The sequence below is a fragment of the Mytilus trossulus genome, chromosome 3 (genome assembly GCF_036588685.1).
Source record: "Mytilus trossulus isolate FHL-02 chromosome 3, PNRI_Mtr1.1.1.hap1, whole genome shotgun sequence".
Lineage (NCBI taxonomy): Eukaryota > Metazoa > Mollusca > Bivalvia > Mytilida > Mytilidae > Mytilus > Mytilus trossulus.
In genome coordinates, this window is record NC_086375.1 from 65,357,546 (window position 1) to 65,383,287 (window position 25,742).

Genomic DNA, 25,742 nt, shown 5'->3' on the forward strand with positions numbered 1-25,742 from the left:
ATAGGTGTACTCGAATACTTGCTTGTTGTTATTTATATCCGTCGGGGGAAATCGACCAATACTATTAAAAGACTAACTAAAAAATGCAATAAACACATTAAAAAATATAAATATAGAGCAAAATTTAAAATAACTGAGTTAAACATTGATCTAAAAACAATTCATTTATATTCAGTCTCATTCACAAGAGAACAAACAAGTGCGTACCTGTCGCCATAAATTAGCACCACCCAAATTCGGAAGGTATCGGATCTCAACATACATCAGTAAGTAAAAAGTTAAGAAGAGCCGAATGTGATGGAATCGTCGGGCACTGAAAGTGAAAATCTGGCACCTACAGAATTTTTATGTACTTCGTCAATAGAAAGTTCCACTGGATTGACTGTAGCAGTAGAACGCTGTCCTTTATGTGATGGTACTAGAAGAAAATATTATTGTCAATCATGTGTGAAGCAAGGACTCTTTATTCACTCAAAAGCCACTGTGTGTCAGAGGTATAAAATTTGTCTATAGTTAGTAGTAGTACTCGTTCAGTTTTTGACATGTAATTTTTTTTTAATGTAAAAGATCATCACGTATTTAAATATTAGCAAAAGGGTCAAATATTTTGTTAATGTGTATGAAATATTTAATCCATTGTTGTCATGTTGATATCAAAGGGCAGCCTAAAGAGTTTATATATTCCCAAACATCAGGAAGTTACACATGAGAGGAGGGATAGGACCTGGGGGATAAGACCTTTATCAGGACACCAGGATCAGTGGCGTTTTTAAGCTTTGGATTTCTGGATTGACCCTTTCAGGATCTGGGAATTCTATATTTGAATATCCGGATGTAGGGATCATGATCCACGCTTAAATAGATTGAACAGGTTGGGGATAACCCGCCAAATGAGGCTCGAGCTATTCCTCAAATGAGTAACAATCCCTCATTTGAGTAATCATTTCATAGTGCTAAAAACTAAATTTTCTAAAAATGGGTCTTTTAAGGTAAAATGGCACAAATTTATTGAAAATGGAACAACTTCTCCAAAAGAACTATATTTCTATTATGGGCTTAAAAAAAGTTAGAAGCCTAGAAAATAGTCAAATTTTCTGATTTTTCATAGGCTTGTATCTTCTCAGTAAATCAAGATATTAAGGATAATCATCTTGGGAAAAGTTGCTGCATTTTTTATGAATACGGTGTATATGCCATTTTAAAAAATAAGACTCCGTTAAGAAAAAATTGTTTTTTAGCACTACAAAATGATTACTCAAATGAGGGAGTGTTACTCATTTGGGGAACAGTTCCCCATTTGGTGGGTTGTCCCCAACCTGTTGAATGTTGATTGTTGCTATTTTTAGACATTATATATAGTGCCTAGAAAATCAACCTAACGATGTAAGAGTAGATTTGATTCGTAACTTCATCCCTGGCGCCGTGGCTGGAACCTGTACTTTTTTTCTAACTTCTACGACAACACTGCCTAGCATTGTGCAGGGACCTTATCTTCTCCTCTAACTCTAGCTTATTAAGATAAGCTTTCGTTTCGGGAGGTGTTACCTGCTTGTAGGAATTAAACAAAGATCTCTGATACAATACACAAAGTATTTATTTTTAGTGTACAGAAATGATCATCTACTCATCTCTTCAGTATAATTGCAAAATGCTAATCTATTTTTAGAAGCATACAATCACTGTAAATACAATTGCAATACAAATTATGATTTTTGGCTACAATTCTGCAGCCTTCATGGATTTTTATAGTGTCATCCTTCCTGCAAAAAAACTGACCACATACCCACCTTCAATATAATATATATATATATATGTTGTAGAGTTGTCACTGACTCCGACGTACTTATAGATATAACTATTTTCTGTGACTGTATCTTACATTAATTTGTAGGATCCTTTACTATAGATAATTGAGCTGATCTGTAACAATAACATCTCCATGCCTTATATATCATATACTGTAGTACGCCGCTAGATTAAAACTGACGAGGAAAGGTAACACACGGCCACTGAAAGCTTTATTTTTGTATGGCCCAGGTGGTCCTGTGGTCTAGCGGGACAGCTGCAGTGCAGGCAATTTGGTGTCACGATATCACAGTAGCATGGGTTCAAATCCCGGCGAAGGAAGAACAAAAGATCTAACATTGTTGGGTTGATGTTTAGACGAGTTGTATATATATCAGAGCCCAGGTGGTCGTGTGGTCTAGTGGGAGGGCTGCAGTGCAGGCGATTTGGTGTCACGATATCACAGTAGCATGGGTTCGAATCCCAGCGAGGGAAGAACCAAAAATTTGCGAAAGCAAATTTACAGATCTAACATTGTTGGGTTGATGTTTAGACGAGTTATATTGAAGATGGGTATGTGGTCAGTTTTTTTTTTAATTTATTGACAGTTTTTATTTATGGACTTTCTAAACACAGCCATTTCAGCCTTTATTTAAGAGAAAATATTGTCTTAAACCCTTTGCTCATATTTTAATTTTTTTGGACATTGCAATACAAATTATGATTTTTGGCTACAATGCTGCAGCCTTCATGGATTTTTATAGTGTCATCCCTCCTGCAAAATTTGATCACTATTTCAGGTGATGCTTAGGACATGCTATTGATGGCAAGTGTTACAGTTTAGAGAAAACTTTGAATGAACAGGATTTTTTTACTTTTGACATTCATAACTTATAAGATTGCTGTGGACCTACATGTACATTTGTACATGTATGCATCTTGATATACATTTGTAGTCCTGGAGGTAAATTATGGAAAATAAGCAAATCTTAGATCTGGACAAATCTGAAAACATAATATAACCGTAGAATTACAATAAGGCAGCTATATATGAGTATTCTTGCATATTATCTTGTAAAGGTCCATTACAAGATGTAACAAATGGCCTTTAAGCTTTGATGGTTTCACAGGAATTATGTTTATCAGCTGACATAAACTGGATAAATTTTTATTTTTAATTTAGCTTTGATTTTTAATAATATCTCATTATTAATATTTATTAATTGTTATGGTTTTATTTTCAGATACACTGAATTACTATATAAACTTGATTTTACAAAGATAGAGAGAGATAAAACTCTTGAAAAGTAAGTGTTTATAACAAATTTACCTTCACCAATACCACTGATGATATATTTATCCATGTTAAAAGTCTTTCTTCATTCTATTTTATAGAGATGTTTAGTTATTGACAGTTGGGTTCTCACTCACTAATGTGGCAATACACTCTATTGTTAATATGAAGAATAGTATTAAAGAAGAAACCTATCCTCTTTGGGTCATCACTGTTACCATGGTTACTGAAAATGGTAACATTTGGAAAAAGTTAATTTCCTCAAAATGTAACTCTAAATTTATACAAAACAGACCATATGAAAGTATGGAGTTTATTTTTATTTTCTATCAATAAATGATTCTTGAGTTAGCAGCTCATCTGCCATACACATGGTTCTTCCGGTAGGAGTCAAAATCTCAAGCATTCCAGACCCTCTGTTGTCCTGCCAGTTAGAATTTGAAATCTTCTGCTTTTTGAAAATTTCAACCTTGAAACCTGATGTCTAATGATGATGATCTGTAGGACTTGTCAACTTCACACTTTTTTAACTACTGATTATGTCTATATGTGTGGATTTTCTTGTTTTAGATGTCAGAAGAAGGTAGAACCTATTCTTCAAACAGATATAAGGGTAAGTAATATATTCGAACATGTCTAATGAATTAAGAGATAACTGTATTGTATTTGAAGCTTTAAGGACGTCCATCGGTAGTTTTACTGTTGCAAATTTAGTTTACCTGGCGACGCGGATTGGAGACAGGTAAACGGGTATTTGCGACAGTAAAACTACCGATGGACGTCCGCAAAGCTTCAAATACAATACAGTTATCTCTATTCTAATGCAAAACAAGTTCATTATTAAATTTCAATCATTATTTCAGTGTAAAATCTTCATTAAAGAAAATTCCGCGAAAAAATGTTATCTTCTTTGGTCCCTACACTAGGTGACGTTATAGTTATGCTTCCGGCGTCAAACATAAACACCGGGCGTTTTATGGCTTCTGTGCCGCTTCAAAATGTAATAAATTTTGATAAAAAGAAGATTTTTAGGCGCAACAAGTGAGTTATTTGTTTATTATTGTAGAAATAGCATGCCAATACATTCCGAAATTCAAAATGTCGGCTTCCCTAGTTACAGACAAGGAGATAGATAATTTTACGCTTGCTGTCATCCAATCAGAACAATTTTTACAAAATCATTGCATTAGAATATAATGTCCACTCCTGTGTAATTATTTGCTGCGTATCATGTATTAGCCAATGTTATTTCGTAGGAACAGTTTTTTAACCCAGTGAAATGTTCTTTTGAATGATAAATAGAATAACATCATTTTAATTGCTTTTAAATTAATCTTTTGTCTATAGATACCACTATATAAGATATTTAATAGATAATAAGATTTTTAAAATCTTTTGTATTTTTTTTATGAGCCTGTTTTATGGAATGCATTTTATTATACCGTTGAATATCTGTCCATTGTCTACAAGTTAGAGTTAGACAATATCTTAAAATCTTTTTAACCAATTTGCATGAAACTTTGGTGAATTGTCTATTTCTATTGTCGTAAGCTCAATTTTGATTTATTACCTCCGCTTTAAAAAAGGGGGGGTATACTGTTTTACCTCGGTCTGTCAGTCCGTCTGTCAGTCCTTCAGTCCGTCAGTCCGTCCCATGAAACTTTCGTCACATTTTTCTCAGGAACTACACATCCACCCTTTCTGTAATTTGGTTTCAACATTTATATATGTCAGCCATACCGTGTGATGCGTTTTCAGATTCATCATTCATAGACTTTCTGTTTACCGAACACTTGTATGATTTTACACATGATAGCCAAGTTGAAAATTTTCGTCACATTTTTCTCAGGAACTACAATACAAGGATTTCTGAAATTTGGTTTCAGGGTTTATCTAAGTCAGCTATACCGTGTGATGCGTTTTCAGATTGATCACTTGACAACTTCCTGTTAACCGAACACTTGTATGATTTTACACTTGACAGCCAAGTTGAAAATTTTCGTCACATTTTTCTCAGGAACTACAATACAAGGATTTCTGAAATTTGGTTTCAGGGTTTATCTAAGTCAGCTATACCGTGTGATGCGTTTTCAGATTGATCACTTGACAACTTCCTGTTTACCGACACTTGTATGATTTTACACATGATAGCCAAGTTGAAAATTTTTGTCACATTTTTGACCACTTTAGAGTTCATCCGTCACTTGAAAAAAAATCGTCAATTATGCGCGCCTTTATGACTTCATTTACCAGATAGAGGGGGTCGCCTATATCCCTGCACTATTAACATTCATCAAGCGTCTTAGTGATCGTCATTGTGCAAGATAAACTAGAAATAATGATTGTTCTGTAGGTACTTAATGACAATTCCCTAATGACAGCTGTGTGTTGATTGTCAATTTTGAAAATTCAATTTGCGGAATAATTTGTAGAATATAGAATTATCGTTTTCTAACCACTCGCTCAACATTGGAATGGAAGTGACGACGCCCCTAAACGCACAAATGACGTTCACTAAGACCAGAGTTTTTGATGGAAATGTATCCAACTCGAAAGTTGTCTATTACAGCAATAATGCTAAAACCTGACAGATAATGGAATAGTGCTCTTTTAGAAAGAAAGAAGAAAATGATACCTCACAAAAATTATACTTAAACATACTGGTAAATGCCAAAGAGTATGAAGAAAAAACACCCAATTTTACACCAAACTACAAAAAAGTTAAATATTTTTTACACAAAGCAGCAAAAATACCAAAAAGTTACAATTCTATGCAACACTGACATTCATAAACTATGTTTTAGTTACATGTTCAATGTTTGTCAGAGACTCCCAGCATCCTGTTAATTTAGATGCTCCTAAAGTTTCACATTTGCATTGTACTGGAGCATGTTAAATGTAATTTTTGCTACTTACATGTTTTGATATTCCTTCAGCTTCAAGAAATAAATGAATGTCATAGAAAGATAGACTTGCTAAAAATAGCTTTACAAACTGCCAAAGAAAAGATTGTCAAAGGTAAGATAAATTACAGACAGTAGGAATACCCTATACCATCAGGCTTCAAACAGTACTTTACCACTACCATTATCTTCAAATTACTTAAAATTTTATTATGATTCTTAAAATATCCCTTTCTTGATTCATTAGAGGTCTAAAATATTACAGTAATGTTATTTTTTGGAAAAAATTTAATGTGATTTGTCAAAATCAGTCGGTTTTTTTATTGTCTAAAAGAAAGTGTACGTGTTATTGTCATGCATTTTTTTTTACAGTCAACGTCATTTGCCAAGCATTTTGACTGTTATTTGTCATGAAGGTACCTCCGTTACAACCCTAATTAAGTATAAGTATTTTACTAATCAGAATTTTTTTTTCATAGGTTTGATTAATCTAACGTAGCTATATCAGTGTAACTTTTTGATAACAATTGAAATTGTAACTTATCCAATTTAAGATAACCACCAAGCATTTTCGCAGGAGAATGCAGCAGACGATTGAAGTGACTAAAAAATAAATTTTAGAATTTGAAATTTCGTGAAACATTGATGTATTTATTGATGTTTAGAGTTAATTCCCAATTAAATTGGTTTTAATGATTTGAAAAATTTTGAGAAGTGAAATAAAAATTCAGAATTTTATAAAATAAAATTGACTTTTTGAATTAACTTGGAACCATCCAAGAAGTTTTTTTCATATTCAAAAATGGAAAATTGCATGGAAAGAAAAAATTAAAAAACAATATTTTTAGATTTGTTCTAATACATGTAGTAATACACAATGTATGTTGATTCAGGCTTGCAAAAACATTTTCTGTTGACTCTAATGCATCAATATGCTGTGATTATACATCAGTTCATAAGGGATGTCAAACTGTCACTAGTATTCCATCACATGTTTGAAGTGCTTTGAAAAATGTAATCTATAAAATGACATTGTCATAGTTTTAGGACACTGTTATACCAAGATCAAAGACAACTAAGTTCATTGTTGTGTTTGTGGATAACAGATTCTGAAAATTTTTGATTTCTTCAAAGGTTCAAGAATAAATGTGTTATACTGTATATAGCATAATATGTAGCAGTAGAGATCCAGGAATTTTCGTAAGTGGGGCCTACTGACTGCCTAAGAGGGGGCCCGCTTCAGTGCTTCCCTATATAAGCAACCAATTTTTTTCCCAAAAGGGGGGGGGGGGTGCTGCCCCTCCCTGATATCCTCCTCTGTGTAGGGCTATATCTATAGGGTTATGATAAAAAAAAATGTACCAAAAAACATCTTCCAGTGTAAACATCTTCTAAGTAGCATTTTTTCTAATTCCTAATTTATGCACATTTTTTTTCTCCTTTTCAGATAGACAGCAGTTAGAAAACATGAGAAGAATCAATGCAAATAAAAGTGTCAAATCAAAAACTCATAAAGAAAAGAAAGTTCTTATTCAGAAATTTATTAAACAAAAATATCAGGATATTAGTGATAAGAATGAGAATATTAAGTTCCAAGTAGATACATTGGCAGACATTAGACTGTTTCATATAGCTGTTTTACAGAAATATATTTTTTCTGTTGAAGAAGTTACACTACCAAGGTAAATACAAACATAGAACATGTGTACTGATGACAGTGATGATACATAGGCATTTATCAGTTCAAATTAAATGTCAAAGAGGAATTCAAAAACATGCCAATAAAATGAATTCCAAATGAGGAAATTATTTGAGTTATTAAGGTCAATAAGTTATTTCTGTGCACACATTGTCACTTGTAAATATTCCTGACTGGAAACACATGGAACTAAGTCTTTATGAGTAATAGATAAAAGAAATCACTAAGAAATTTAATATATGGGTAACAAAAAATAATAAAAAAAAATTAAATAAATTATACGTAACTGTAACAGATTAAAGGGATTAAATACCGGTATATAAATTGAAGAACTAGTCAAAGGTACATTCACCAAACATGAATGTTAAAAACACTGAAACGTGTAAACACCAAATAATGAAATCTAAAAGGTAGAAATGACATAGAGAATTTGATGTATTGATATGTATATGTATAAGGTTGATATCTATCCATTACAGCTCATGTTTCTTTAATGATTGTTTGTAATCTAATACCATAATGTTGATTATATATAATGAAACAACTTTACTTCATCCTATTTTGTTTTCATTTCAGTGCTTTGGAAGCCAATATGGCTGTTAGTACAGTGAGTGCTATTAGAGATGCAAGTCATATGACATACATTAGTGGGAAATGGGCATATACTAATAGTCTGGAAGATGGCAACTACCGTATAATTGTACCAACCTTACCCAGTAGTGGAGATTATTCACCTTATAATTTATGGGGTATGTTCCATACCATTTGTCTGTATCATTTAGGCTTCATGATAGAGTAAGCGTGATAATTATGTTTCCCTTTGTCAAAGGAAGACACAAAGTTTTAATAGTGTTTCTTCTTTTATTCTTCTGGTTCTTTTTATACAACCTTTCTGGGTTGTATTTTAACCAGATTTCAGAAGGAAAAAAAATTTGTAATTGATTTGAAGATGTACAGAGGGCTGGCGGCTGCAAAACAGTGTCAGTGCAACAACTCATGACCCCTTCAACCAAATCTTTTAAAGTTTTAATATGTTGTTACTGACGATAAAATGGAGGTCAAATTCATTTTGATTGTTTTTCACTTTCAACATTCAGGAGTTATAGTTCTTGAAAGATTGAAAAAATGATGTTTCTATTCGTGTCTATGCTTTAAGTCATGAGCCGTTTAACCAAAGCTTTTCAAATTTTGATATGTTGTTACTGATTACAAAATAGAAGTCAAATTGTATATAGATTTTTATACGACTGCAAAATTTGAAAAAAAATTTCGTCGTATATTGCTATCACATTGGCGTCGTCGTTGTCCGAATACTTTTAGTTTTCGCACTCTTACTTTAGTAAAAGTGAATAGAAATCTATGAAATTTTAACACAAGGTTTATGACCACAAAAGGAAGGTTGGGATTGATTTTGGGAGTTTTGGTCCCAACAGTTTAGGAATAAGGGGCCAAAAAGGGACCCAAATAAGCATTTTTCTTGGTTTTCACACCATTTCATTAGTATAAGTAAATAGAAATCTATGAAATTTAAACACTAGGTTTATGACCATAAAAGGAAGGTTTGTATCGATTTTGGGAGTTTTGGTCCTAACAGTTTAGGAATAAGGGGCCCAAAGGGTCCAAAATTAAACTTTGTTTGATTTCATCAAGAATTGAAGAATTGAGGTTCTTTGATATGCCTAATCTAACTGTGTATGTAGATTCTTAATTTTTGGTCCCGTTTTCAAATTGGTTTACATTAAGGTCCAAAGGGTCCAAACTTAAACTTTGTTTGATTTTGACAAAAATTGAATCCTTGGGGTTCGTTGATATGCTGAATCTAAAATTGTACCTAGATTTTTACTTATTGGCCCAGTTTTCAAGTTGGTCCAAATTGGGGTCCAAAATTAAACTTTGTTTGATTTCATAAAAATTGAATAAATGGGGTTCTTTGATATTCCAAATCTAACTGTGTATGTAGATTCTTAATTTTTGGTCCAGTTTTCAAATTGGTCTACATTAAGGTCCAAAGGGTCCAAAATTAAACTAAGTTTGATTTTAACAAAACTTAAATTCTTGGGCTTCTTTGATATGCTTTATCTAAACATGTACTTTGATTTTTGATTATGGGCCCAGTTTTCAAGTTGGTCCAAATCAGGATTCAAAATTATCATATTAAGTATTGTGCAATAGCAAGAAATTTTCAATTACACAGTATTGCACAATAGCAAGAAATATCTAATTGCACAATATTGTGAAATAGCAATTATTTTTTTCAATTGGAGTTATCTTTCTTTGTATAGAATAGTAGTTGAATCAACTTTAATCATTGTTTTATATAATATACTGTACAATGTATTTTCATTTTTACTACCAACTGATAAATTAAAACAATCTTTACCATTCAGTGATAACAAGCACTTTTTATTACATTTTAATATTGTATGATGTATTTAAATGAGCCGTTATTGTTGCAAACTTCATTAGAAATTTGAATTGAAATCAGTACATTATAACTTTAGTATAAGTGAATAGAATTCTATGAAATTTAAACACAAGGTTTATGACCATAAAAGGAAGGTTGGTATTGATTTTGGGAGGTTAGGTCCCAACAGTTTAGGAATTTGGGGCCCAAAGGGTCCAAAATTAAACTTTGTTTGATTTCATAAAAAATTGAATAAATGGGGTTCTTTGATATTCCAAATCTAACTGTATATGTAGATTCTTAATTTTTGGTCCAGTTTTCAAATTGGTTTACATTAAGGTCCAAAGGGTCCAAAATCATAATAGGACATAAACCTATGTTGTGTCAACTATTTAATCACAATCCACATTTAAAGCTGTATCAAACATAAAAGTTGTGTCCATACTTGTCCCATCTGTTCAGGGTTCTACATCTGCGGTCGTATAATGCTGCGCCCTGCGAAGCAACTGGTTCATATTTGAGCTTGAATCGGATCGACTTTTATTGAATAAATTACTTAAAATTGTCACATAAATAAATTGAATCAAATGAAATAGACACTTTCAGTGTTTAAAAAGTGGTCAGAATCTTTCTTCAGATGAACCTGAAATTTGAGGCCAAAATCGGTCCTTACCGGACCTACTCCTTTAAGAAATGTATAAAACAAATTTAGAAAATTCTTATTGGTTTGTCAAGTGCCTCATATTCATAAAATAAAATATCATGCTCAGTGCTATATCCAGAAATTTTGTAAGGTGGGGCACATTGACTACCTAAGAGGGGACCTGATCCCATCATGCTTCAGTGATTCCCTATACAACCAACCAAAATTGTCTATCAAAGGCCCCCCCCTAAATCTACCTCTGATGCAATAGACTGTGTATCTGTTGCCCAATTGTCTATCTATCTGTATAATTATTGATACAATTTAATGATTTGGTTGTTAGTTCAATATGAAGACCAATCAAAGAGATGTCCCTTTCTCTACCCTTTTAGGTCACAATAAGCTTTAATACTATATTTTTTTCTCCATTTTTTATGTCCATTTAATCTTTTTTTTGTAGTTGCAACCAGCAGAGAAAATGGTGGAAATCCAGACAACAGTTTACAGAATCCAGGTCATACTATAAGTGGAGGTTTATCATTAACTAGCCAACTCCTAACTGTATTATCTTACATTCTTGATGTGAATTTACCATGGAAACAAAATTACAGGCAAGTTTTGAATAATGACAGTCACAGCATTTACTGAGGGATAAATGGATTTATAAAAAATTTAAAAAATTGGCCTTCAAGACACAATATTTCGTTATATTTTTTAGGCAAATAAAATAAAAAGAATGCCTACTTTTGAAAGATATTGTTAACATTTATTTCTTTCATTTACAGTGTGTTTTGTAGTGGTGAAATGACAGAAAAACATTTTAAGAATGATGTGGCCAGATTAAACCAGAATATTTTATACCTATGTTTTTCACAAGGTGTTCAGGAATATCATCAGTTAGATACCAAGAATACCTTACAAAATATACTCTACTTATTGCAGTGTCCTACCTTTGGCAGGTAAGAATAATTAAAAACCTTAGAAAAGTTATTCATTTAAACATCTTTGTCTTATAAAACATATAAAAATAAAGTAAAATATATATAAGAAATTTTTTAGTTCTTTGAAATCAAAAATCCTGACATTAGTCTATTATTTATAAGCATGTTAAAAAATGCTAATTTTGACCCCAATTTCAAGTTCCACTGAACATAGAATATGATACTGCATGAGGGGCATCCATGTAATATGGACACATTCTTGTTTAATCTCTGCTAAAATTATCTTTTGAACCACACTGCTGACTTTTTAGTTGTTTTAAACCTTAAAAAAAGATCCTTGTATTATACAGTCTTATCAAATGAACAAATAATAGCTACATTTCCAGTTGTGACGTCAACTATTTCATGTTGTTGGTTAAAATGCAAAAGTTATCATACAAATGGAGATACTAAAGTGTTTATTGGTCCATATAAAATTATCCTACTTTCAAACTGTTTTTCTATTAACCTAATTCACTTTGACCATTTCTCTTGCAGAAGTATACCAGTATTAATAAATGAAGAACTCTTACATTCTTTTGAGGAGGTAACTGTTACCGAGGAATGCAAATCTTTAGCGAACCATGAAAATGATCAGGATGGAGAATGGGAACAGGTGAACGAAGATCTAGCAGATATGGAAATACCTTCACGTGCATTTTATAGTATGACATCAGATGTTCCCTCAATGATGTACACAGGAAGACAATCAGAATCCGCCATTGGCATTGTTTCTTCTGCGGCGGCTTCTGTTTTCTCTATATTTAAGTCCAATAAGAGATAATATTTGTTTTAACAAGTCAAGTCTTTCATGATACAATGGAAAATGCATGCATCTCTCCTTTAGGGAATCACAAAAGCAAGACTACAGTATGTTGTTTCTGGTGACGTTGGTGTCAACAATGTATCAGTTTGTGATTAGGTCAGAATAAAGGGAACCACTAGCGGTAGCTATATAGGTCAATGCTATTTGGTATGCAGTTGTGCTAGCAGTATGAGCATTTATACAATTCACCTTATCGCTATTTAGTCCATTCCAGGAAAAACAGTCAACTATACAACTATCTGTTTCGGTCACCGGCAGAAAAATGGAGGTCATCAGTAGTGAGCTGAGGGAGAAAAAACTTTAGAAAGTGATCATTAAGAAACTTTGATAAAGTATGATTCACTTTTTTCGAAATTAAAATTGAAGTAAAAAAATATTTTGTTTGAAGTATATACGGTAGTTTAAACAGGTCTCATTAAAAAGTATCATGCATTGTGAATTGTTTAAACAGAGTCCCAGATAACTTCAACTGGACAAAAAAGTGTAATTTTAGAACTTATCCGCAATGGAATAAATAGCGATTAGGTGTATTCATTTCCATGGAGACTCTTGAGCCACCTCAGTCTGATTTATTATTTGCTGTCATGGTCTTGACTTTAAAACTTCTGCTTAATCAATATGTATTAGTTTGATATGGTCCGTTTAAAGAGAACCACAAGTGGCAGGTCAATAATATACAATATGCAGGTGTATTAGCATTTCCATGCAGATTATTTGTCCCAATTCCTTAGTCGTGGTCAATTGACTTTGAACATTTTGCATAGTTTACATGTAAAAGTTTGTGATTAGATCAGTTTACATTGTAAATCTTCTTTTCCATGGAGATCATTTTGCCCCACCTCTGATCAAGGTTCATTGACTGGTTAAGGTAAGCTTTTTTAAAAGGAACCTCTTATGATAAGTCAATGGCATTTGGTATGCTATTTTATTAGCATTGTTATTTTCATTTTCATGGAGATTATTTGGTATCTTAAGTCATGGTTAGATGTCTTTGAAATTTTAATGTTTAGAATAGTTGCTTAGGGGGAGGGTGGGGTCTAACTAAAAGGTCAAGTGAAAAATAGACCTAACACTTCTACTCAACATATAGACCATGTTCACATTAATATGAAGTTTAGTGTAGGTGCTTAGCTTTAAGGCAATGTGGCATGGACTGTGAAAATTTTTTTAATTGTTGGTACCAATTTGTGTTTGTTTATACAAAAGTTGCATGTTCATGGATTTGTAAAACATGGATTTCTGGTGCCTTTTTTAGTATCACAACTAAGAGATATGAAGAATGTTGAATGAATAATTTGTGTATCATTAGGCCAAATAAAATAATATGTGTGTTTCCTGTTTCCTCTTTGAAAAAAATAGGGTAGGTAGGTAGGGATTTTTTTTTATTTTACCATTTTTTTTTACATTGAGTCTATGGGAGAGAAATCCTGACTTTAACAGTGCTTATTGAAAAATGACTAAAAAAACTTTAGGGTAGGCTATTTCTAAGCTTAAAATATAGGGTAGGTAGGGAAACAGGAAACACACATGCTTTTTTATTTGGCCTTACTACATCATGTTTATTTATGACCCTATAATTTATGATTTGTTAGTCATTGCAAAATAAATGTTAATTTTCTCTTATTACTTGTCTCTTAGTTTAAACATATTTATTTACAGTGGATTGGGAAACAATTTTTGCAACTTATATTAATCCCTTTCCATTTTACAGGTGTGATTTCTGCTGTAGCGGCATTAGCCTGCTCTTTTTCGATATCTACAAGGGTGTCTTTAACGTGCAAGAGATATGGCTCTCTCTTTACTTGTCTCTTATAACTTGCAACATTTGTCAGACTTTAAGCTTGCTTGACCTAAGCATCCATCATCGTTGTCCATTAATGTGTGAAAATATTTAGTTTGAATATTTGAATGGAAAAAGCAGATAATGACCATTTTTTATTAAGACCTCATAATAATGCCCTGTTTGTTGAAATTGGCACTGTTTCAATTTGTTATGCTCTCTAAGTATGTAAACAGGGATTTTCCAGCATTAGTAGTTCATTGAACATTATATTGTGATAGTGCTTATCTGGTTAAAATGTTAGTTTAATGTTGGCCAATATAAAAAAGAAGATGTGGTATGATTGTGAATGAGACAACTGTCTCACAAAAGACAAAAATGACACAGAAATTAACAACTATAGGTCACTGTACGGCCTCCAACAATGAGCAAAGCTCATACGGCATAGTCAGCTATAATTTTTAGTTTGAGTTGTTTTTTTTGTTCCATCAAGATAAATCATTTGCCAAATAAGAATTTTGACACAGATTTCAGGTATCTTTAAACTTGGAGCTGTAACAGAGAGAGTGGGGCATGGTGTCATATGGTTGAAATCTATAAATATATGATGGTATGAAAATTTTATCTAGTAAAAGTTTCCTGTGGTTTTGACCATTCAATTTGTGATCATTATATAAGAGTGGACTGCAACCGCTTAAAGTAAACTTAATGCAAGGCCCAGTAAAACTTGTAATGTGGATTCATTATTATTTGTTAAATATCAATTTCTGTGGATATCAAGGGCAGAGGTGTACCACATGTTGTGTTTTGAAATTTTCTGTTAGGATATATCTGTTCTGTTCCTGGATATATTCAGACTTTGGCAAAACCTTGAAATTAAATATCCATGAAAATGCAAGTGTTCCTCTATTCATGAAAATTAATATCCAAGAAACTAACGGAATACATAGCATATGGCAAGTAGATTAAGAATCTAATAATTGATAATAACACACTCAAGAAAAACACAACTTTTATTGACGTTAATTTGCAGGATTTATTTGTCATAAGATCATATTGTCTTTACTTTTAAATTCAATCAAAAACCTATAGCTAAGTAAAGGAGCATAAGTGACCTGACCTGTATTTATACACTGTTAGAAAGTAAGAATACAAAAAATAATTTAATGGAATGTGTAATCATTAAATTCCATTTGAGTTAATGTATGTTTATCTCTTCTTTGTTATGCATTTGAGTTTCAAACATCCACATGTTTCTGCCACTTCAACTTTAATGGCATCAATTTTCCTCTTGAGTTTACTGATGGCATCTGGAGTACTTTGAACTGGACATAATGCATACAAGTGGTATACCTTGTAAGTTTTCACTCCCCAAACACTTCTTAAGCCTGCTTCTACTCCTGTACATGCTTTATCTCCAGTGTCACTGAAAAAAGAATGGAATAAATGTTAAGTTTGGAGAGTAGACAAGCTTGCTTTGGAAGTAGATACAAGTATGGATCCATGAGAAATTAATAGCAAATACTCCATTTTCTAAGTTAGAGTTACACAACTTGTCTAACTATCAAATCTCTCATTTGTCACATAATAAATTTTTGATCTATTAGAGATCAATGTAGCACTCCTTTTACAAGAGAACTTGCATTTTTAATGTTAATTTTATTTACCCCAAACATTCATCTTTGAAAGATAATTTACAGAATGATTTTCATATACTCTAGTAATGTAGATGAAAAGTAATAACCAAACAATTAGATATATATGTTTATATGTCAAACTTCTAACAAACTATTGGTGCCAAAAGCTGTCAGTGTGTACTGTTTTGTTATAAGTGTCTTCACAATAATCAGAAAAATGAGAATTCCAATTAAAACTCAAACTTGTCTTTCTTTTGGTGATTATCACACTGATATTGTATGATAGGTTGAGAGGGGGGTTCTGGTGTTGCTTTTGAATTGGGACATATGGTTGGAAACCTCTTTTTAAAAATGGTTAGATCAGCCACTGATATTACAGTTCAATTATAATTCAAATTTTAACACAATTTTTATACGATCGCAAAAAAAATTTCCATCATATAATGCTATCATGTCGTCGTCGTCTGTGTTGTTGTCCAAAGATGCATTTAGTGTCTGGACAATAACTTTAGTTTTAGTGAATGATCATGAATGGATCTCTATAAATTTTCACCAGAAGGTTCATTACTAATTATGGAAGGTTTGGATTGATTTTGGGGGTTATGGTTCCAATAGTTTAGGAATTAGGGGGCACAAAAAAGCATGTTTGTAGTTTTCAAACAATAACTTGTGTTTAAGTGTATGAATCTCACTGAAATTATACCGCAAGTTCCCATTCCATTGAGAGATGGTAAGTATTGACTTTTGAGGGTTATGGCTCAAAATGTATTGGAATTGGGGGCAAAAAAAGGGGAAAAACTAGATTTTTCTGGTAAATGGACAATTACATGCAAGACAATTTAAAAGCAGTCTAAGGGAGGTAATTCAGAATCATTTAACATAAAATATTGGGTATGTTCGGATTTACCTCCCTTTTACTACTTGTAAATTATGTATAAAGAGTGTCAGGTTTTAGACTTATTGCAAAAAAGGGGAGTGGTAGTAGTTTTTTTAAAAAAATCTCCAAATTTCTCAAATTCCAAATTTTTGAAAAGTTTGAAGAAATATTTAATTGCACAATATTGTGCGATAGATGTATAAGATCTTGACATTTGTTTTGTGTCAGAACCCCATATTATATCAAAAATTTGATCACAATCCAAATCATTGCTGTATCAAGCTTGAATGGTGTGTCCATACTTGCCCCAACTGTTCAGGGTTCGACCTCAGCGGTCGTATAAAGCTGCGCCCTGTGGAGCACCTGGTTCTATACGTGTATTCCATACCTTCAATATGACAATCATATTTCAGTTCATGTATATTTGAATGCCAACACGACAACATCATGCATGGCTGATACAATGATGTCTTAAAAAAGACTTGCAACAAATGTTCCAATCTTTACAAAAATTAATCTAAAAATCCTGAACTATTTCAATTTTCTGAACCACAAAATGCATATGTTTTGTATATGAAAGTAGGTTCAATTATCGTTTATAGCCTCTGAAACCTTATACGGTTTTCATGTTGGTTACATTTAAATTTAATGTTGAGGTGGAAACCACAGAAACAAGTGTCTGTGGTGGAAACACGGCAAATATTTCCTAAAGGTCCTGCTGAATCGTAACTGGTTTCCAGTAAAGAGTCCACTGAGTAATAAAATCAGAGTTAGTATGGCTCGGTAAACTTGTATAATTACTAACTTCTACGTCGTTAGTTCTCTCAGAGACATATTTACATATAATGTATGACATGTACATGCGAACAGAGACATACAGAGTCATGACCATACGCGTATGGTCCAAATACTCATATGGTCTGGAACATACACACTATTCTTTATTCTTTTTTACTCCTGATTCTCTATTCTATTTACCCAAAGACATATATGTCTCTCAGTCTGTTGTAAAACTGTAATGCTCTTCGGCTTGGTCGGTATGCATATAATAATACTAGTAGACATTAGTTCATGTAATACTTACGGATGACATTTTTTATGTGGTATGTGCACGTGATGAAGTCCATGTAAGAGTTGACACACATCAGTACGATTGTGATGACGATGCCACCTTACACCTTCTAAAGTTCTCAAATAGGCTTCTGCTTTCTCGGCTGATGTCCCGTTCTTCGACAAGTGATACCTAAATACACATGTTAACATTTTAAATGTAAAATTATTTAATTTGCATACAAACTGGTATCTGCGTATGTTTTTATTGACTGCTAAAATAGGCTGGAGCGGAGACGTTTACAAGCAAGCAAACAAGCTAACCATAGATATTATCTTTACCTACACACTCAATGCAATTGGCTGTAAGACCACACATGGGCCACATTTACCAATATCAATCAACGCCCCCACCCCCCGAAAAAATATGATGTGAATCAATTTTCACCGATCTTATTTAAAAAAAAAAACAATTTGTTCGTTCATTATATAATTCATTACATTGTGAATTTAGCTCTGTACAATGATTTGCTTACTTGTGTTTAAGTTCTTTTGCAACTGTACGTGCATGCTCTATCTTCTTCGTGAGGTGTCCCTTGAGTGGTTCCTTTAAGCTCTTGATGTATAGTTTTTCGTCTACCTCTAGATTCCTGAAGTAAGAATAAGCTACTATAATGTCACAAAGATCTTTGTTACAGTGAGTTTCGCGTTCATCAACTGAATAGGAATGTCAACAAAGATTATGTTATGTTATCGAGATTAATATTTTCATGAAATTTTGGGAAGTTTTGGGAAGTTTTGGGATGCTACTAGTATATCTAAATTAATAACTTTATAAAATATAAAATCGCAAACGAAAATTGTTTGATTATTAAAAAAAATTAACAGAAAATAATGGGATTTGAAAATACGTTAAAACCACAGGAGTTTGAAATCCTATCAATAAGGGGGTAAAAATAAACCAAAGTCGACTATCACAGTAGAGCTTCTCTCTGTGATAGTCGATATGACTTTAAATAGCTATCTGGAAACGAAAATAATTTATAGAACAAAAATAAATAAACCTACTTTTTATCAGCTAAGTTATATGTTGTGTAATGCTGTTTGATTCTGTGTTTGACTGGGTGAGGTATGTGAACAACACACACGTCTGCTGGAGCAGGTGCTGTTGCAGCCGCCGCTGCTGTTTCATTGGCCGCATCACAGCCTATCACCACAAATGCAACAAAACACAGGGAGAAGAACTACAATAAGATAATTCACCGATAGACATAGTTTGAAGAGAAAAAAAACGTATTGTTTGAACCTTTGAAGAAAAAACTAAGTCCATTTATAAGTAAAATATGGAAAAAATGGAATTTTATTTTTACAAAATTTAATTCTGGATACTATTTTATTATCATAAACTACATGGTTGGATTCAGAAGTCCTGAAAAAGACATGATTTTTTTTAATCATATTTTTTTTAAGTATAGATACACAGGTTAAAACTTTCTTGTGGTACAATCATTCCGTACCTAGCAACATGCACATATTGATATGTGTTGAGTTTATTACCTCTGTTGGAAATAACAACACACAAACCATCACCTAATTTTAGTCAACGGACAAAAGATTCAAAAATATAAAATATTATCTAAGACTTGTCAGTGTCTATTTACCATTGTCACTGAATATATGTACACATAATTATATACATGCAAGACTAAAATTATAAAGTACATATATAAGACTAAAACTGACATTCAGTCTTTACGATATCTTCATTCCCAAAGTCATTTTCAAATTTGACTTCATGGTAAAATAAAATTCCATATCTACAACCAATGCAATGAAAAGGAAATATCCCTCTAATAGACTAGCATTTAAATCACAGTTTTCGAAAATGGAAGCTAGGTCACCGTGGAACCTAGAACTAAACCAGATGCTGTGCAGGGCGTAGCTTTATACGACCGTAGAGGTTGAACCCTGAACGGTTGGGGCAAGTATGGACACAACATTCAAGCTGGATTCAGCTCTAAATTTGGATTGTGATTAAATAGTTGACACAGCATAGGTTTCTGACACAGAATGAATGTGTTCTAATGAACTTAAAATTTTTGTTTTCTCTTAGAGCTATTCACTATGCTGTTGAATATTAAACCTCTCAAAAAAATGTTTGAAGAAATTTATGAAATTTCAAATGAGAAAAATTGAACCCAATTTTTTTAATCACATCCCCCTTTCCCTTATTCCAAAACTCATCTCAATTAAAATTTCTAATGGAGTTTGCAACAATAAATTCTAATTTAAATACATCATAAAATATTAAGAAGTAAAAAAACTGCTTGTTATCACTGAATGGTAAAGATTAAATTAATTTATCAGTTGGTAGTAAAAAGTGAATATACATTGTATATTGTATATAACAAAGATTTAAGTTGATTCTGGACAAAGAAAGATAAATCCAATATTGTGCAATTAGATATTTCTTGCTTACTATTCTGAACAAAGAAAGATAACTCTAATTAAAAAAAAATTGCTATTTCACAATATTGTGCAATTAGATATTTCTTGCCATTGCGCAATACTGTGCAATTGAAAAGACTTGCTATTGTACAATACTTCATATAATAATTTTAGATCCTGATTTGGACCAACTTGAAAACTGGGCTCATAATCAAAAATATAAGTACATGTTTGGATTCAGCATATCACAGAACCCCAAGATTTCAATTTTTGTTAAAATCAAACGAAGTTTAATTTTGGACCCTTTGGACTTTAATGTAGACCAATTTGAAAACAGGACCAAAAATGAAGAATCTACATACACAGTTAGATTTGGTATATCAAAGAACCCCATTTATTCAATTTTTGATGAAATCAAACAAAGTTTAATTTTGGACCCCGATTTGGACCAACTTGAAAACTGGGCCAATAATCAAGAATCTAAGTACATTTTTAGATTCAGCATATCAAAGAACCCAACCTATTCATTTTTTGTCAAAAATCAAACTAAGTTTAACTTTAATTTTGGACCCTTTGGACCTTAATGTAGACCAATTTGAAAACGGGACCAAAAGTTAAGAATCTACATACACAGTTGGTTCGGCATATCAAAGAACCCCAATTATTCAATTTGATGAAATCAAACAAAGTTTAATTTTGGACCCTTTGGTCCCCTTATTCTGTTGGGACCAAAACTCCCAAAATCTATACCAACCTTCCTTTTATGGTCATAAACCTTGTGTTTAAATTTCATAGATTTCTATTTACTTATACTAACGTTATGGTGCAAAAACCAAGGAAAATGCTTATTTGGGTCCCTTTTTGGCCCCTTATTCCTAAACTGTTGAGACCTAAACTCCCAAAATCGCAACCAACCTTCCTTTTGTGGTCATAAACATTGTGTTTAAATTTCATTGATTTCTATTAACTTAAACTATAGTTATTGTGCGAAAACCAAGGATTATGCTTATTTGGGCCCTTTTTGGCCCCTTATTCCTAAACTGTTGAAACCAAAACTCCCAAAATCAATCCCAACCTTTCTATTGTGGTCATAAACCTTGTGTCAAAATTTCATAGATTTCTATTAACTTAAACTAAAGTTATAGTGCGAAAACCAAGAAAATGCTTATTTAAGCCCTTTTTGGCCCCTAATTCCTAAAATGTTGGGACCAAAACTCCCAAAATCAATACCAACCTTCCTTTTGTGGTCATAAACCTTGTGTTAAAATTTCATAGATTTCTATTCACTTTTACTAAAGTTAGAGTGCGAAAACTAAAAGTATTCAGACGACGACGACGACGCAGACGACGACGCCAACGTGATAGCAATATACGAAGAATTTTTTTTTCAAATTTTGCGGTTTTATAAAAAATCGAAACAATATATCTTAAATATTTCAAATGCATGTACATGAAATAATATTAATCTCTAAAATTGACCATATTGTTCCCTTTTTTATCTTCTGTTCGATACTGTATATCCAGTGGCGGATCCAGAAATTTTCTTAAGTGGGGGCCCACTGACTGACCTAAGAGGGGGCTCGCTCCAGTCACGATTCAGTGATTCCCTATATAAGCAACCAAATTTTTTCTCAAAAAGCAGGGCCCCCCCCTAAATCTGCCTCTGATATCAACCTCTAGATGTCTTTCAATTACATTCAGTTTATGTGTGGGTTGATGTTTGATTGTTGTACATGTTACAATGAGCAAAGCCCATACCGCAGTCAGCTATAAAAGGCCCTGATAAGACAATGTAAAACAATTCAAACGAGAAAACTTACATGTACATGTCTGATTAAGGTTACATCATCAAAATATGTAGGGTAGGTAGGTAGGTCGGTATTTTCTTTTTATTATTTTGTCCATTTTATTTTTTGCGCCATGATTTTGAATTGTGTGGTCCGTCTTGCATGTTCCGAGTAATGTCCATGGGGCGAGAGTTCCCCTATTTATAATGATTGGATTATTTCTTACGATGGCAATAAAATGGCTTAGGGTGGGTGCTCAAAATAGGATCGGTCAGGTACCCGTAAACAAACATAATTTTTTGGCCTTACTGAGAGCACCATTGAAATATATACAAATCACGGATGGGATACGCATCAACTATGTAAGACCTAATTTCAACACCCCTAAACAGTGAATATTTTTTTATTGCAAACAGTAGAATTTCATTACATAATCTGAAAGATGAAACCTTGAACTTCACAGGAAAAATACTCCCATTGCTGGGAAAAATCATTTAAAAAAGTATCAGTTCAATATGAAAAGCCATTATTAAAGCATTTTTTCAACTATAATAGAATTTTCAGCTAAATAATAGCATCAAAGGCATACACCTTGCTACTTAAAAGTAGCAAAAATGTTTTTGTCTTTTAAATGTACATGTACTAAATAAAAGATATCATTTAAATCTATTTGTTTTAAGTTTTGAAAAACTACAAAATCCCAATTTGTGACTAAACATTGAATTTTCTACTAAAAAAAGTTATTTAAAAATCACTTATTTCAGTAAGTCCCCTGCATGACTGAAAATACAAAAAACTTATGATAATGTCATGTTTCTGTATACCAATTTATCTGTTTCCTTCAACATATATTTAGAAATTATGTACATCGTTTTCATTAAGATACCAGATACGACTAAACATGTAAACAACCCCTGTTCTACAATGTTATATGGAATCGTCCATAATGTAAACCCCAACATACAATGTTGTACGGAAACGTAAATAGCAGGCGAAAGACAGAATTCGCGAATTATACACGGTTTCCGCTGTTAATGCCAGTGTTATCACGAATGACATTAGGGGATGAAATGCATATAGATGTCTATAAACAGCTGATAAAGTCTATTCAATAGTAACTTTTTTGTTCGTTGAAATGTGTACATGTGGGGTTGTGCAGCACGTGTCATCATAACATGTGTCCCTTCGCGGCCTTCAGTTTAGATTATAGACTAGAGAAGAGACTAAATGCGTACAAACCTGATGTAAAATGAAGATATACGGAATTTAAATAACGTTGATCCTTTAAATGTACGATACACAAACGCATATGACAATTGTTCATATAAAATAATAGAAAATTTTTCCAAATGAACGTCCATTAAAATTAAGTCTCTGATGAATATTTCCCGCGCAAACGTCATGGAATAAACCAAAACGAATTGTAGGTGTGTGTTGTCATTAAAACATTCGGGTCAATGAACACAGTTAGATTAAATATATAAATATGTTAACTATATTTATATTGGTTTTTCAGAAAAGTGACTTTACCAGATTTTTTTTGTGGCAAACAACGGTAAATAGCCTATATCATCTTGACATGACATATGAAAACCCCTTAAGCATAATGGTGTGTGTATGGAATAGTCCATGGAATTGTCCAAACCGATACAGGTGAAATACGTAGAATAATATTGCTGTGTCTATTGTGGACACAGCAATAAAATCAGATTTAAGATCCTCATGAGCCCGTAGTAAAGTTAAAAAACCTGTATTAAAAAAGCCTTATTTAATAAAATTTGCTCGATTAACCTTGAAGTGAAGACTAATAAAAATTTGCGTGTATAGTGAACCCCCTAAATAAAATATTACTGTGTTCTAGACCACTTCCCCTTTCGGTGATCTACAGAAATGATTTTTTACTATATAGTATGTTAACAAGCTTCTGTCCAAGTTTGGTAGAAATCCAGTATAGTTTAAGAAAGTTATTAAAATTTCAAAAACTTTAACCACAGAGTGAATATGTGTGGACGCCGCCGACGCCGCCGACGACGACGACGGAATGTAGGATCGCTTAGTCTCGCTTTTTCGACTAAAGTCGAAGGCTCGACAAAAAATGTTTTAAAATTTTGACCTGCACACTGTATGTAATGTTAACTTGAAGAAAAACTAAGTCCATTTTAATATAAGTTAAATACGGATAAGCAGGAACAAAGTTTTAACAAAACTTCCATTTAGATAGTAGCTTTTGATCATTAACATGCTTCTGTCAAAGTTTGTTAGAAATCCATGATAGTTTAAGAAATTTATTAAAATTCTAAAAACTTTAACCGCAGAGTGAATATAAATGTTGCCCAGCAGAAAAAAAACTAAGTCTATTTACAAGTAAACTACAGAAAAACGGCAATTTTATTTTTACAAAATATACTTTGGGGTACTTTCTTATGACCATCAAGCTTCCGGCTTTCCAAGTCTGGTAGAAATCCAGGATATAAATATATATAGTTTAAGAAAGTTATTAAAATTTCAAAAACTTTAACCAGCGAGTGAACATTGGTGGACGCCTACGCCGGCGGTATGTAGGATCCCTATGTCTCGCTTTTTAGAATAAGGTCGAAGGTCCGACAAAAAGGAATATGAGATTTCGAAATTTTGCAATAGATATTACTTACGATAATGCATAAATATGTTCGTGAACCCCGGGACATCATAGTAACGAATAATTTTATTTTTTTTACCTGATTTTTGATAAAGGCGTTATCGCTCCTTTTTTTCCTCACTATTTAAAAAAAAAATTACTAATGCCGGTAATCATTACGGTAATGTGTAATCCAGTGTAATATGTAATCAGGACGGTTCCTTTCCTCGAAAACAATGAACCCTAAATTTGTCAAACTGAGACGTACATTTTATCTTTGTTAGCGAAGGGTACAAACTGGTTCACTCCTAACCAGATCCTAAACCTTTGCTATAGAGAAGATGAAAGAATGGCAACATATTTTTTTCTATAAAGACTTATAATGCTATCCAATTTAATTTACATTATAATCCAACTAAATTAATAAAAAAAAACTAAGTGTACTTACAAAAGTCTTCATGGTGATTTGAAAATTGTGTTGTTTTACCCACAGATTAACGCCTATTTATACCACATACGACCAGACTAGCCCAGGTTATAAGAAGAGAACTGGTAAAAACTTGTCTATATCTATCATTTATTATGTTGGAAAGCTAAAGATGACTTTTATGATATGTTAGGGAGAGGTTTCTATAAACAACACAATGGTTTACTCATTAGCTAACCTGTTATTTAATGGAGCGGTATAAGCTCATTTCGTTAAGAATGATTTAGTTAAAGTAAAGTCCTTTTTTATTGACCTCAATTCAGAGGTTTCTCTATAACTGCTTGATATTTTTAATGGTAGCAGCTTGATAAGCTTTTGAGATCATAAGACGTAATGATATATTCAATATAATAATGTACATCTTGTACCTCTTGACCAGGTTCACATTACCATATATGGAAAGCTTAAAGATTTAGTAATTTAATCAAATCAAGCTTTAAGAATTTTTCTCTTTTTCCGTTTTATGCGTTTTATCATCGACATGTTTATGTCAATAAGTCATTACTAAACTCACATATTTGTATA

The 25,742-nt window shown here is 32.5% G+C and overlaps 2 protein-coding genes across 3 annotated transcripts; one reads left to right on the plus strand and one right to left on the minus strand.

Moving 5' to 3' along the window:
- The first annotated feature begins 253 nt into the window (after positions 1-253).
- On the plus strand, positions 254-13,836 carry LOC134712140 (beclin 1-associated autophagy-related key regulator-like). 2 transcript variants are annotated; one of them, XM_063573321.1, is made up of 9 exons: positions 255-494; positions 3,030-3,092; positions 3,650-3,692; positions 6,016-6,097; positions 7,430-7,664; positions 8,258-8,430; positions 11,189-11,339; positions 11,514-11,687; positions 12,207-13,836. In XM_063573321.1, the coding sequence occupies exons 1-9, from the start codon at positions 298-300 to the stop codon at positions 12,490-12,492; spliced, it is 1,404 nt and encodes a 467-aa protein (XP_063429391.1). In that variant the 5' UTR covers positions 255-297; the 3' UTR covers positions 12,493-13,836. The 2 variants fall into 2 exon arrangements, with proteins under 2 accessions (XP_063429392.1, XP_063429391.1); XM_063573322.1 differs by lacking the exon at positions 3,030-3,092 and having other exon boundaries at positions 254-494.
- A 1,473-nt stretch (positions 13,837-15,309) lies between these two features.
- On the minus strand, positions 15,310-25,307 carry LOC134709644 (uncharacterized). Its single transcript, XM_063569796.1, has 5 exons — positions 25,179-25,307; positions 18,947-19,122; positions 18,415-18,528; positions 17,913-18,071; positions 15,310-15,740 (listed from the first exon to the last, which is right to left on the minus strand). The coding sequence occupies exons 1-5, from the start codon at positions 25,188-25,190 to the stop codon at positions 15,524-15,526; spliced, it is 678 nt and encodes a 225-aa protein (XP_063425866.1). The 5' UTR covers positions 25,191-25,307; the 3' UTR covers positions 15,310-15,523.
- Between the last annotated feature and the right edge of the window lie 435 nt (positions 25,308-25,742).

What these genes read in the sequence shown, in the direction of transcription:
- LOC134712140 (XM_063573321.1), top strand. Translation starts at nt 298, where the DNA reads ATGGAATCGTCGGGCACTGAAAGTGAAAATCTGGCACCTACAGAATTT. An exon ending in CAAAGAAAAGATTGTCAAAG is followed by an intron (nt 6,098 to 7,429) that starts GTAAGATAAATT and finishes TCTCCTTTTCAG; the next exon opens with ATAGACAGCAGTTAGAAAAC. An exon ending in CAGTGTCCTACCTTTGGCAG is followed by an intron (nt 11,688 to 12,206) that starts GTAAGAATAATT and finishes TTTCTCTTGCAG; the next exon opens with AAGTATACCAGTATTAATAA.
- LOC134709644 (XM_063569796.1), bottom strand. An exon ending in GCAAAAGAACTTAAACACAA is followed by an intron (nt 18,072 to 18,414) that starts GTAAGCAAATCA and finishes ATGTGTATTTAG; the next exon opens with GTATCACTTGTCGAAGAACG. An exon ending in CCACATAAAAAATGTCATCC is followed by an intron (nt 15,741 to 17,912) that starts GTAAGTATTACA and finishes TTCTTTTTTCAG; the next exon opens with TGACACTGGAGATAAAGCAT.